At 33.3% G+C, this 15,260-nt stretch overlaps 2 protein-coding genes across 2 annotated transcripts; both read right to left on the bottom strand.

Annotated features, from left to right (window-relative positions):
- Nucleotides 1-2,150: 2,150 nt before the first annotated feature.
- On the bottom strand, nucleotides 2,151-2,948 carry LOC131627438 (uncharacterized). The gene has a single exon (XM_058898298.1). The coding sequence runs from the start codon at nucleotides 2,946-2,948 to the stop codon at nucleotides 2,151-2,153; it is 798 nt and encodes a 265-aa protein (XP_058754281.1).
- An 11,307-nt stretch (nucleotides 2,949-14,255) lies between these two features.
- LOC131627437 (uncharacterized) lies at nucleotides 14,256-14,864 on the bottom strand. The gene has a single exon (XM_058898297.1). It carries the CDS (start codon nucleotides 14,862-14,864, stop codon nucleotides 14,256-14,258), a length of 609 nt encoding a protein of 202 aa, XP_058754280.1.
- Between the last annotated feature and the right edge of the window lie 396 nt (nucleotides 14,865-15,260).

Genomic DNA, 15,260 nt, shown 5'->3' with positions numbered 1-15,260 from the left:
GTTATAAATGGATTTGACATAACAGAACTTGCATCCATGATTTATTGTGTAGGCATGAGCAAAGAAGAAGGCATTGGTTATTCACAAAAACTATCAATCCAAGATTAAGAACTATGGTTAAACCAAATGAACCTTCATACTCAAGATTTAATCAGAAAAGGCTATATTATCATTTTGTACCAGCTACTCACAAAGCAAAAGTTATGAACTTGTCAAAACCAAAGGCTATAGAGTCCAAAATTTTGAACACTTCATAACCTAGTACTTCAAAGTCAAAGGTTCTAAAGAAACCATAACCAAAGGCTTCAAAGTCAAAAGTTTTGAACAAACTAGAACTTAAGACATTAGAGTCTAAGGTTCTAAAGGGTTCACAACCAAAGGCTAAGATTGATTCAGAATCCAAAAATTTTAAACCAATAGTCTTGAATGATCCCAAGCCTTATTACATAAGAGCTAAGGTACAAAATAAGAAGAAGTATTTCAAAACTAACCCCAAAGAACCCATAAGATTATGGGTACCTAAATTTGAAATTGTCTTTGCATCAGATGTGCTTCAAGGTAGAAGCAAAGAAGCAGTCATGATACTTAGACAGTGGGTGCTCACGACATATGACAGAAGAAAGGCATATGTTCCAAACCCCAACTCTAAAAGAGGGAGGAAATATGGGGTTTGGAGGAAACTAGAAAGGGAGGATCATTGATAAATGTACTATTGGTAATTCTTATATTTCAATTAATAATGTTTGGTTAGTAGATGGACTAAAACATAATCTACTATGCATTAGTCAATTTTGTGACAGTGGTTATGAAGTAGCGTTTAATAAATACAACTGTATAGTCATGAATGAATCTGATAAGTCCATAGTGTTCAAAGGTAAGAGAAAATACAATGTTTATAAAATTAATTTCTCTAAATTGGCTGATCAGAAGGTACTTTGTCTTTTGTCGATGAATGATAAAAAGGGGATCTGGCACAGAAGTTTAGGTCATGCTAACTGGAGATTAATCTTTAGCAAGTTAAAACTTGTCAAAGAGTTTCCATAATTTAATCATAACTCATATGCTCTTTGTGGAGCATGTCAAGTATGGAACAATAATAAAACCTCTTTTAAAACAAAGAACATTGTCTCTATCTCTAGACCTTTAGAACTAGCTGACATTAATTTATTTGGTCCAGATGGACTTGGGTATTGCATCAATCAATAAGAAGAAATATGGATTAGTCATAGTTAATGACTATAGCAGGTGGACTTGGGTTACATTCCTTAAAATTAAAGATGCGTCACATGATGTGTTTAGCATCTTCTGCATACAAGTACAAAATGAGAAGGAATAAAAAAATTTAAAATTCAGAAGTGATCATAGAGGAGAATTTGAAAATGAGCCATTTGAAAACTTGTGTGAAAAACATGGAATTCTCCATGAGTTCTATTCTCCTAGAACTCTAAAAAAAATGGAGTTATAGAGAGAAAGAACAGATCTTTACCAGAATTGGCTAGAACCATGATCCATGAAAATAATTTACCTAAGTGCTTGATGGCTGAAGCTGTAAACACAACTTGTTATGTTTAAAACATGATCTATATTAGACCTATTCTAAACAAAAATTCACATGAGTTGTTCAAAGGAAAAAGAGCAAGTATTTCTTATTTTCATTAGTTTGGATGTACATGTTACGTCTTAAACAATAAAGTTTATCTAAAGAAATTTGATGTTAAGGCTCAAAAGGGTATCTTTTAAGGATACTCTTAACACTTATAGGCATACATACTGTATAACTCTAAAACCAAAATGGTTGAAGAATTTCTACACATTAAATATGATGACAAAGAGCCTGACAATAAAATGTCAAAGCTAGTTAAAAGTTTTGCTAAAATTCATGTATCTGAAGAAACTTTAAAAGTTGGTGGTTCATAAGCTACCAAACCTTCATAAGGTGGATGTTCAGAAGATGGTGGTCCAAAATCTAATCCAACTTCTGAAGCTCGTCTAGTGGAAAAAGATTCTGAAGAAGCTCATGATGGCTCATAAGAAGCAACGCAATTCAAGAAGATCTTCAAGTACAAATCTTCACATCCAGAAGAGTTGATCATTGGAAATGAAGATAGTCCTAGAAAGACAAGATATGCAATAAGAGAAAACACTCAATTCTATGACTCATCTCTATGATTGAACACACTTTTATTGATTAAGTACTGTCTGATGATGGTTGGATTGTGGCCATGCAATAAGAGCTGAATCAGTTTCAAAGAAATGATTGAACATTCCTTTCTCTTTTTTATAATGTCGGGATGAATATCTTTCGCTTCCAAATCCAACATCGAATCCCCCAAATTAATCTCCTTCACTCCCTCCTCTATTTCCAAATCAATCCTACCAAAAACTTCTTTGTTCCACCATTTAAGCCTACCTTTAAGGAGTTGAAGCTTTTCTTTCAACACATAATCCATTCTTCCTTCCACTTTTAATCCTTTCCATTCCCTTTCCACAAAAGGGACAAAAGATTTAAAAGAAAACCATTCATTATTGAATTTGAACGGTTTAGGGCCCCAATTGTTGTTATCCACTTCAATCCATATAGGACAATAGTCGGAAATATCTCTATCACCCACAAATTGAACTACAACACCCCACTCATTCACCACCTTGTCCGAAACAAGGAATCTATCAATCCTACTTCTCGACTTCCCATATCCGCTATACCAAGTGAACTTTTTTCCTTTGCAAGGGATATCTACCAACATACTTTCCTCTATGAAATCCGCAAAATAGTTCAATTCGTTGAAATTTGTTACCTCCATCCTCCCCTTCCTTTCATTTCGATCTTTAATAGCATTAAAATCACCACCTATAATCCACTCACCATCATTGAACAACTCCTTTAAATCTAATAACTTCCTCCAAAGAATTATTTTTTTATTAAACTCACAAGAAGAATAAATATTCATCAAGTAGTACAATTTATTCTCCTTCCGAAATTTGATACCAACATAACCTTCCCCTTTGAAACTATTTAACACCTCCAACTCTTTCTCCTTTCATAATGTTAAGTTGGATAAATATGTATGTACTCTAAATTTTTTATAATTCCTATATCTTCAAGAAGTTAATTAGTTGCGAAAATAAAACTCTTAATATAACATATTTTAAGTTTCAATTGCTTTAGAATATGATTGTTTTAAGTTTGAATTTGTGGTCTTAAGAGCAAATGTCATAAATGAGATTGTGACAAATATTGAGAAAGAAAAAAAAATTCTCGTTGTACTGAAAATTCTAAAATACCCTTCGAATATGCATATTCGAAGACATCTTAAAAAAATTTAGAATTTTGGTTAATTCAGATATACATATCCCAATTCACCCCAACAAAATATTAGAATGTTGGTTAATTCGGATATGCATATCCGAATTAACCAAAATCTCATATTTCTTTTGATTTTATTTTAAAAAGATATCTATTTATAATATAGTTATAATATAATTGAAATGAGTTATTATTAATGAAGAACAATTTAAATATAAATTGTTATAAATAAGGAATAAAAAAATTAAATAAAATTTTAATTTTGTAATAATTTATTTGTCACAAATTATAAAAGTAATTATTTTTTAAATGACTGCAACATTATGCATTATAATTAATGAAATTTACATGTTAAAAATATTCTCCTATTAACATTATAATTTTTAATTCATATTAACTTTGTTTCTTTAATTAATTTTATATAAAAATAATGTGTTGATTTAAATATTTATTTGACTAATATTATTATTATATCTTGATTATAATAGTATATATTTAATTATATGCTTTAATTAATACAATTAATTATACTATTAATTATATTGATTCACCTTGATTTTAATTTTTTAACAAATATTGGATTATTTCGGATATGCATGCACCTTAATTTTAATTGTATTGATTATTGGATTATTAGGCTAATATTATGGATTATTTATGAAAAATCCCAACACCAAAAATTAAAATATTTCGGATATGCATCTCCGAAGTCATTCATTTTTCAAAAAAGGATGATTTCAAATATGTATATGCAAAGTCACATTTTTTTTCAAAAAAATATCTTCGAATATGTATATTCAAAATATAGGAATATTTTAGAATTTTCATCACAGATCTATGAGAAGGCAGATGAGTGCAATGAGAATTTTAAAAAAAAAAAAAAACTAAATTGAAGTACACTTATGGGGCATGGACCCATCATTGTTCTTAAGTGTAATTTGTGATTTTGTCCTACCCCTATCCCCACTATTTAAAGCCGACATCCATTCTCCTTCAATTGCAGTGCTTTTACTATAATATTTTGTATGATTTTTTATGTTTTAAAAAAAATGTTTTTTCAAAATTTTTAGAAATTTCCAAGTTTTTACTAGATTTTTAAGGGATTTATGGGTTGAGTTTTTTTAGAATTTCATAAGTTTTTATCGAATTTTTAAAAATTTATGAGTTTTTGTCGGATTTCTTAAAAAATAGTGTAAAATTATATTTTTAAGGGATTTGAACTACCAAATTTTTTAGTTATCTATGAATTTTTACCTATTTTTGGGGGAATCTATGAGTTTTTTATCAAAATTTTCAAAAAACTTATGAGTTTTCTTGATTTTAAAAAAAATTGGTAGTGTTAACTTCATTATTTTAATAGGTCTATCCGATATGAACTACTATGTTTTTCAAATATCAATGAGTTTTTACAAGATTTTTTAAAAAAATTCGATAGTATTAACTTCATTTTTTTTGGCCTATCTAATTTGAAGTATCGAGTTTTTCAAAAATACAAAAAATTATAAAATATACTTGATTTATTAAAAATTTGATATGATTAACTTTGTTTTTTTATAGGTCTATCTAATATGAACCATCAATTTTTTAAAATATACTATGTAATATTTTAAATATTAATACCTCCGTTCTTTATATAAGAGACAAACTATTTTTTAGATTTATTGAATAATTAAAGTATCTAGTCTATAAATTGACCAAATACATTAGTTATTTAATGAATCTAAAAAGTGAATTGTGTCTTGTATAAAAGAACAGAGATAGTATTATTTTTTTTAGAGTGAAGTAAATAATGATAAGAGTATTTTAAATATTATGAAAACTTGGAATTTCAGCTATGAGTAGATATGAGTAGAGTAATGAGACAAAATCTCGTGTAATTTATGGGCTTGCAAAAATGCCATCCTATGTTACAAATCACATTTGAAGGATATAAATTAAATAATAAAATAAAATATACTAGAATTAAGTATTATTCAGATGATAATATTAGTACGTTGGAATCTCTATGGAATATGATTCTATGTTCTCTCCGCCACACTATTCGATAAAAAAAATTGAATTGTGAATAATAGAATGAAACTAAAACATTTTTATATTTTAGGTCTTAAAACATAATCATTATAATCTTGCTAGAAATGAATCCTTTATAACTACTTGTTGAATATTTTTCTACTAGTTTGTGTACTTCCATGTTAGTATTATGAAAGGGGTGCAATACACCCTCACCAAAGTAATATTGATTTGGAATCTTAAGCCTGACTTATCTATCTATTGGGCTTCGAAGCCTTCTGTTCATGTATTCATATTTGGTCTAAATTCTAACATGGAATGACCCAGTGGCGGGGTTAGAAAAATTATAAAGCCTGGGCAAAAATTTAAAAACCGCAAATTCACATTGTATATAATATATAAATAGCCATTAAATGGTATATAATATATAAATAACCATCAATCAAAATAAAAGAGATTTGTCATTTTGTCGACAAAAATATAGTTAAAAATAAAAGAGATAAATATAATTTTACAATAGCGGGTTAAATAAAATTACGAGGTAAGTGTCTTTTCTAAGACTTCTTTGCGGTAAATGTTCGAATGATATCAATATCATCAAGTGACTTGAATATCTTCCGCACGATATAATATACCATAAAAAATTACATGTGGGAACTATTAATAAACTTGATGACTGAATGAAAATTTAGAAAGAAAAATAAAACCAAAAAGTAAAAATTATTATTTAATTGTGTCGGCTAGCAAAACATTGAATTTCCTAATTTTTCTATTTTATCAAATTTATGTTACTTTCATAAAATAATTGTTATCTTGTTCACATTTTTCTAATTAAACAACCTGGTACAATTTTATGTGGTTTATGTTAATCTATGAAAAGGTGGCAATTGGTTTACAATTGGTTTGCGCTTTACATGTCATTGAGGCTAAAAAGTTAGATTGAGAAATAATGAATGCTAGATTTTTAATAGTAGTGTGTAGGTAGAAGGACTATAGAATGAGAACAAATTAGAAGTAGGTGGATAGATTGCAAAATATACAGTAGTAGTTTGGTTAAGAGCCTGGGCACTTGCCCAAGGTCGCCGTATGGTAAAACCGCCACTGGAATGACCTTAATATCTTGAAGTGTATCTTGATACAAATATGATCAAATATGTTTTATTTAGATTCTATTTTATTTCTTACATATTTCTCAATTCAACAATAAGATACGGCAAATGTAATTGGATAATTTTTCATCGCAAAATTTACAAATAACGAGAAATATTTTGTTTTAGAAAAATTATTAGTTTTAATTTCTTTTATATGTATCCAATTAAATCAGTGCTTTAAGACTTTGTTTGCGAGTTAGGAAGAGAAGAGATGAGGTGACTTTGAAAAATATGAAGGATTGGATAAAAAGAATAGAAAGATTTTGAGTAGGAGGGTTTTGGAGGGTTTGATTTTATTTATAACACCAAAAACTCCATAAAATGGGGGAACTAAAAAATTGTATTGAAGGAGGATTTTGGAGGGTTTTGAAGAGCTTACATAAATTTTTCAAATATCTTTTAGGTTGTTATAGTATTTTGAAAATTAAAAATTTAGTAATGATAATGACTCTTTTATCATTCTAAACAAAACCATTTTTTTAAAAAAATGTAAAATATTTTTCTAAATTTTCATTTTCAGAATTCTTTCTCTCCCCTGCCCTCCATACTCGCAAATAAAACCTTAAGGAATTATGACGTTCGAAGGGAGGAAATATATGTGTGTTACAAGAATTGATGTTTGAACACTTACGTGTGTTGGAAGAGATAAGGTTTAGAAAACGATTATGGAATATGAGTTTAAATGATAGGGAGTTTTGATGTTTTAAAAATGAAGACGCTAATTTTAAAAAATAAAATAAAGTAAAGAGGCTAAATGTGAGTTTTTAGGCTTGGTGTCAGAGCCACATTTCCTCTATGTTGAAATTCTTAACAGCGAAAATAAATAAATTATAAATAAAAAAATAAGAAAGACGTCAATTTTAAAAAAAAAAAGTAAAAATGAAAAAGGTGGATTTTTGTGGATTGGCCCCTTACCACATTTCCTCTCGATTGGATGTCCCAACCGAGAGAATATATGGTATTTATTTATTAAAAAATTGGGAACTTTGCACACCTAGTGTTTATACCTCGGATTTAGATTGACTGAGGTGAAAGTTTTATCATAAATGTATTATTTTTAGTATTGAAGTCTTAATTTTGCTACAAACATTCTGTCAAAGCCTTACGCACGGGCTTTGGCAAACTGGTCCCCTATGTTAATGTTTTTTGACGAGTCTCTTCTTACTAAAATGGTAATAGGATCGCCGATTAATTCAAGTCTTTCCAAATTTTTATGGGTTTTTGGTGCCATGATCTCGCTTCTATTCCCAACTTCATCTTGAAACGTTTCTTCTACATAGGAATCTAATTCCTGTGCTTCCTCATGTACTTCGTCCGCATCTTGTGACTCTTTACTATCTATTTACTTTGCATAGTAGGCTAGGAAGAAAACATGGGTGGATGACAAGTCGACCTCTGGCACTACAATTTGGTCCTCCGGTGTGTGCAATTTAATTTTGAGGTGCACGGTTGAAGAAACTACCCCTAAAATGGCTCGAGAAGCTCGTTCGAGGATGAAATTGTAAATGGAGCAATATTCTAGTATCAAAAACCTTTTCTTAATTATTATTACTTCTTAGTCGGTCCTAAAAGCTATAGGAAGTTCCATGTATCCTATGGGTCATGCGATCGTACCATCGAAGTCGTTCACGTTTCCACCATAATATGGCTAAAGGATATAGTGGAAGTTTAGCCTATGATATTCTCTAGTATACATAACATCACACGAACTTACCTGGTCCACCAGTATGCGTCGGACATTTAAGTCAACCATTGTTACCTTAATGAGAATGGGTTGTGCAATGATTAGGTACCCCATTAAGTAAGTTTTTCTCATAGAAAGAGAGTGGTGGAATCTCAAGAGGATACAACATCTATTTTTGAGTTTATGAAAATTATTGATCACGCGACATTAAAGACATCTACATGCTTTGGTGGTCAGTATTCTTCATGTCGAAGAAGAATGATAAGTTATTTTCTTCTACGCTGGGCAGATACTCCCAGCAAACAAGCGAGTTATTGGGGGATCTTGTTATTTTTTCCGGATAGATCCTTCTATTTGTCGAAAAACATCATCTTATTTCGAATGAAAAGAGATTTTGTATACAATGTTCCTGTAGAGAGCACCATTGATCTGCCTAGACCAAATTATCTAAATGTTGGGTTGGAAACTTGATAAGATGATTGTGTCCAGTAAGACTTCGGTATGGTTGGTAACGCTTTTATTTGGCGATGCGTCGGAAAAAAAAGGTGGTGCTTGGAAAAAAAATTCAACAACCAAGTTAGTTTTTGAGTAAGGAAAGAGGTGTAAAATGTTTTAGGTTTTCAAGACTGCGTACCTTATTTTATGTCTATTGTCTATTTTATAGGAATTCTATTAGGGTTTATACTGATCCTCATTTAGTAGTTTCAATTCAGACCATTTATATTTTCAAAAGTGGAGTGGCAGGTTCAAGCTCGCTCTCTATGTCCAAGAACATGTTGCTTGGTAAGAGATATTTGTCTTCTGAAGTCATTGCCCTGACTTCATTCTAGTCACAAATATCAAGTAATCTATCAAGGTCGACATTGAGTAGAAACAACTTACATAGTGTTTCTCTCGTGGGGCCAAGACCATTTTGGTTCAAGTGCGATCCAGATTCATATATAGATAGGTTAATGGGCTGGTTTTATTTTGCTTCCATCCAAGTGGGAACAATTTCATTGGAGTTACTCAATCTAAATTAGGCCATTCCTTTTTCATTACAAGATCTTATAATTTTTTTCACAACTTATTAGTGTATGGAGATGATGTTATTCTTATTTGCACTTCTCTATCAAATATCCATTCAATGAAACATACTTTTAATGACAAATTAAAAATCAAAGATTTAGAAACCTTGAAAGATATACTTGGTTTAAAAGTTGTTCGTTCTAGCGAAGGAATTTATTAAAATTAAAGGAATTATGTTCTTGACATACTATTCGACACATGCATGATCATTTCAAAACCTTGTTCCACCCCATTGCCAAAGATTACCATTAGCCTGAGCAAGCTCATATCCTTTCCCGAGATCCTTCTAAGTATAGAAAATTTGTGTAAATTTTTTATATCTCACAACTACTAGATCAAACTTATGCTCTATTGTCCAATTTCTCACATTTGTTTAATCTTTATCATATCACTTCTTTCAACCCATTAGCCAGTTTCTTCACCAACCAACTTGAGACTCCAATTTTCCAAAGGTTTCTTTACAAATTGGGTATTCCTTAATATATGGTATAGTTTGCGAGGGGTATTAGAATTAGGATGGCGAAACGGGACCGATCCAAGGGGAAAGTCTGTTTTGCCCGCACTTTCTTGCGGGACGGGGCAAGGTTTTAGGTCCGCTCTCTTTAATATTCCTGTCCCGTCCCGTCCTATTTTTTTGTGGGCATGAACTTTTTCATACAATTTTACTATTTTTAAGCCTAAAAAATGTCCATGAGCCTTCCCCGCCCTCACTTTTTTGCGGGGCGAGACAATATTTTAGACTCACACTCTCAAATATGTCTGTCCCGTCCTATTTTTTCGCAGATTTTTGAGGGACAAACATGCCCGTTTGTTACGTCTAATTAGAATCAACTAATGAATAGTTAAATTGCTCCACAAGTTAACTAATTGTTTATTAGAAATCAATTAGCAACTACTAATTAGTTAAGTTACTTGATAACAATTACCTACTAAATATTTTTGTTAGTTGATGACAGTTAGTTTATTAGATCATTTTCTTGCATTTGTTGTTAGCTTGATCCTTGTATTAATATGCATAATTCATTCCAATCAACCAATGTTTAGTGTGATTGTCTTTATTAATAATCTAACACATCATTGTTCTTAAAGTGTTTGGATTCTTCATTTCGCAATATTAATAGGAAGTTGTACGCCCTATGACATAGGAAAGGAAGCAATAAGGTGGAGGATAGACAAAGGAACGGGGTAGACTTGTAGACCTGTAGGAGTATTTAATACTAATACATAAAACAAGTTTCTAAAAGATAATCAACATGAGAAGGTAAAAATAATAATTCCAAGTTTCTGAAATAGATTATACTATTTTAAAACTAAAATTAATAAAATATTATGTATAATTAAAATTGTTTCATTAAAGATTTGAACAAAAAACTTTATCATCAATTAAAACAAAGAAATATTACATTGATTGAATAAATAATTATATTTTAAATTGTATAATGAAAGTAGCATTTTAGTAAAAATGTAGTAGTTTTACTAAATATTTAAGCACAAATTAGCGTTTTCAAAAATACTTCTGTGCTTCTGCAGATATATCTACGGAAACACTATTTTTATTTAACGTGAATTGTTCCGTAGATGCATTTACGAATTTTTTTTAACGTCCGTTAAATGATTCTGTAGATGCATCTAAGGAACAATTCAACGTTAAATAAAAAATATTAAAAGAAATGAATGTTTACCCCTCCATTACACCTCCATGTAGAGAATTTATATGGCCATCCATACACTTTGACTCGACATTCCCATATATTTTTTGTTAAATGTAACAGGAACAGAATAGAAGCTTTTGGGAATGACTGTTTATTCATTGTAAACTTGCAGCAAATAAATAAGAAAACAAAAGCAACCTAGGCCACATACTAGCTAAATTTTAGGAAACAAACTTGACTACAAAATTTGACTAAATCAACCAATAAAAGTGCTATAAACTAGGACACTAATTTGACTAAGCCTTATCATTCCCTCCCTTGAACTAGACTGCATTTGCAGCTAGTTAATTCCTGAAAAATCACAAACTCCAAGCTTCCATCTCAGCTCCTGAAATGACTCTAATTTCAACGGTTTAGTGAGGATGTCCGCTAACTGATGCCTTGTACCACAAAACTGAAGTTGCACAACTCCATCATTCACAAGCTCCCTTAAGAAATGGTAGCGCACATCAATGTGCTTGCTCTTGCCATGCATCACCGGGTTCTTCGACAATTTAATGGTTGAGCTATTGTCACAATAGATGACAGTACTTTCACTGCCCTTGTAGCCTATCTTCTTCAGCACCCTTTGCATCCATATTGCGTGACAACTACTTCCTGCAGCTACTACAAATTCGGCTTCTGCCGTGCTCAACGTTACTATCGGTTGCTTTCGAGAACACCAAGCTACTACAGCTCCACTTAGCATAAAAACATAACCCGAAGTACTTCTTCTATCCTCCACCGATCCAGCATAATCACTATCCGTAAAGCCAATCAATTCCGAGTTTCCTTCCGCTTTGTAGAGAATGCCAAACTTTGTCGTACCTTGCAAGTAACGTAGAATTCTCTTTGTCGCCGAATAATGAACTTCTGTAGGCCTTGACATATACCTGCTTAATAAGCTAACCGCATACATTATGTCCGGCCTCGTAGCAGCCAAATACATCAAGCTTCCAATCAGCTGCTTGAAAAATGAACCATCCATCTCAACACCATTTTCATCTTTGGAGATTTTAAATCCTGGAACCATTGGATTTTCAACATAATTGCTATGCTCCATTCCAAATCTTCTTAGCACTTCTATCACATACTTTGTTTGACTAATGAATATACCGCCATCAAACTGAACCACCTCAATACCAAGAAAATACCTCATCTTACCCAAGTTCGACATATCAAATTCCTTCATCATGGACTCTTTGAATTCAAACATCATTTTTTCATCATCTCTGGTATAAATTAAATCATCAACATACAAGCTAATGATTAAATATTTACCTTGTTTGACTTTGGTAAACAAAGTTTGCTCACTATCCTCCTTCTCAAAACCTTCCTTTCTGAAGTATGATTCAATTCGGCTGAACCATGCTCGTGGTGCTTGCTTGAGTCCGTACAAAACTTTGTTGAGCTTATATACCTTATGCTCCTCATTCTTTATTTCATAACCCCTTGGCTGCTCCACATACACATTCTCAGCTAACTTTCCATGAAGAAAGACCGACTTCACATCCAGCTGAAACACACACCAACCTCTTTGTGCAGCAAGTGCCAAAATCATTCGAACTGTGTCCATACGAGCCTTGTATTTTTCTACTTCTCCAAGCTCGTTCAACTTTGTTTTGTATACCCATTTGACTCCTATTTTTTTTTGCTCCTTTTGGAAGCTCTCTAAGATCCAACGTTCCGTTCTTCTCAATTGATCTCATTTCTGCATCCATGGCTGCCCTCCATTTCTCCTCTTTTATTGCTTCGTCAAATGAAGTAGGATCAGAACGAACGACATGAGAAAACAAGACTAAGTGAGTTTGTACCTCTTCCTCTTCATCGGAAAGACCATCACCAGATACATAGTCATTCATCCACCTCGGAGCTCTTCTATTTCGGGGTTCTGTCAATGGAGAAACTGCATTTTCTTCTTCACTACTGTCAGCTGCATTTTTTCCATTTTCTTCTTCATTACCATCAGCTGTATTTTCTTCTTCATTGCCACCACTTGATTCCCCACTTTCTTCACTTTTCTCATTTTCCCATTCTAAATCAAATGTGTTATCTTCATCAGATTTTTTTTCCCAATTCCACTGCCCATCTTCTTCAAAGACGACATCGCGACTGATAATAATCCTCTAAGAGGTAGGATCATATAGTCGATATGCCTTTGATTCTGCACTTACACCAAAAAAGACACAACAATGACTCTTATCTTCAAGCTTTGTTCGTCGAGCATTCGGTACGTGAGCATATGATATATAACCAAAGACTCTCAAGTGCCTAACTGAAGGTGTCACCCCACACCAAGCTTCCTCTGGCGTTGTTTCCTTCACCGATGATGTTGGACATCTGTTGAGAACATAGAATGCCCAGTTTATCGCCTCTGCCCAGAATTTTCTTGGAACATTTTTCTCAACCAGTAAGCTCCTCACCATATTCATCACGGTTCTATTTTTCCGCTCGGCGACTCCGTTCTGTTGTGGTGTATATGCAGCAGTTAATTGCCTTTTGATTCCATTCATTTTACAATATTCCTTGAACTCATCTGATGTGAATTCACCTCCACGATCTGTTCTTAAACATTTAATGGACATGCCCGTTTCTTTTTCAACAAGAGCTTTAAATAGCTTAAAGGTAGTGAGTGCATCTGACTTACAAGCGAGAAAATATGCCCACGCCTTCCTACTGTAGTCATCAATGAAGCATATGAAATACCTCTTGTTTCCCTCCGAAAATGGAGAAATCGGGCCGCAAATATCAGCATGAACAAGCTCCAATTTTTCCGACGCTCTCCATGTACTTCTCCTTGGGATTACATCTCGATGCTGCTTCCCTTTCAAGCAATTTGTGCACACAATTTCACCCTCCGAGAAACTTGGTAAGCCTCTCACCATGCTTTTTGTTTGCAAAGTCTTCAACCCTTTGCAGCTGAGATGACCAAATCTTCGGTGCTAGAGGTGAGCCATGTCTTTGGTGTCGTCGGTCGCTGCTTGGAAACACTCTTCTTTGCTTTCACTTTTGATTGATTTAGTGCTCGAAAGCAACACAAACATTCGATTTGCTGCCATGTTAGTTTGGAATACCAAACCCTTTGTGCGGTGATAAATCCGACACTCATTTGACTGCATTAGTACAGCCAAACCCCTTTCTTGTAACTGCCCAACACTGAGGAGATTATTCTTCAATCCGGGAACATAATAGACATCCCGTACAAGGTGGTTTACTCCTTTTATTGTCAATCGAACACTTCCTTTTCCAGAAACGTTCATGCTTGCATAATTCCCCAATCTAACAACCTTGTTGAACCCTTCTTCTAACTCACAAAAAAGTGAAGAATCACCACACATGTGATTGCTTCACCCAGAATCAATATACCACATAACATCTCGATCGTCTCCAAGCGTGTCGACATACGCCATTAGCACCATATCTTCTGATTCCTCCAAACCAGCATAATTTGCTTGGCACTCGTACTGAAAGTATCCAAGCTTATGACATTTGTAACACTCAATTGTTTCTTTATTCCTCGGTTGACTGCCCCTGCCTCTTCCTTGTCCCCGACCTCCTCGAAAAGTAGCTCTTCCTCGCCCTCTTCCACCATAGCTCTCTTCATGAGTTACCTTCAAAGCATGTTCCTCTTCTCCACTTACTTTGAATTTTTGCTCATGAACGAGCAGAGAACTCTGCAAGGCATCCACATATAATTCATCTATGTCCTTGGCTTCCTCAATGGAACAAACAATATAGTTCCATTTCTCAGTGAGGGTTCTCAAGATCTTCTCAACGATATTGACATCATCCACATCTTCTCCATAATTCCTCATGTCGTTTGCAACCGTCATCACTCGACCAAAATAATCAGTGATCGATTCACCTTGCTTCATTGCTAAGACCTCAAAGTCCCGCCGTAGACGATTGAGCTGAGCTCTCTTCACTCGAGCATTGCCTCGACACTTCAACTTCATGGAATCCTAGAGCTGTTTTGATGTCTCCTTCTGCGTGATCATTTTCAGAATTGACTTGTCAATCGACTGAAACAAGTAATTCTTAGCCTTCAAATCCTTCAGCTTCATCTCCTCCAGGTTCTTTATTTGCTCTATCGTCATTCCATCTCTACTCTTCGGCTCTCTGTAGCCTGATTCAACAGCAACCCAATACTCCTTGGATCGAAGGAGATTCTCCATGACCATGCTCCAATGATCGTAGTCGCCGTCGAACTTCGGAATGGAGGCTGCTGCAAAAATATTCTTCCGAACCCATCTCTTAGGTCACTGCTCTTGATACCAGAATGTTAAATGTAACAGGAACAAAATAGAAGCTTTTGGGAATGACTGTTTATTCATTGTAAACTTGCAGCAAAT

The sequence above is a fragment of the Vicia villosa genome, unplaced genomic scaffold, assembly GCF_029867415.1.
Source record: "Vicia villosa cultivar HV-30 ecotype Madison, WI unplaced genomic scaffold, Vvil1.0 ctg.000364F_1_1, whole genome shotgun sequence".
In the NCBI taxonomy this organism is placed as follows: domain Eukaryota; kingdom Viridiplantae; phylum Streptophyta; class Magnoliopsida; order Fabales; family Fabaceae; genus Vicia; species Vicia villosa.
This window is presented reverse-complemented; position numbering and strand designations above follow the sequence as displayed.

Excerpts from the sequence above, each read along its gene's own strand:
- LOC131627438 (XM_058898298.1), bottom strand. The coding sequence starts at position 2,948 with ATGAATATTTATTCTTCTTGTGAGTTTAATAAAAAAATAATTCTTTGG.
- LOC131627437 (XM_058898297.1), bottom strand. The coding sequence starts at position 14,864 with ATGAAGTTGAAGTGTCGAGGCAATGCTCGAGTGAAGAGAGCTCAGCTC.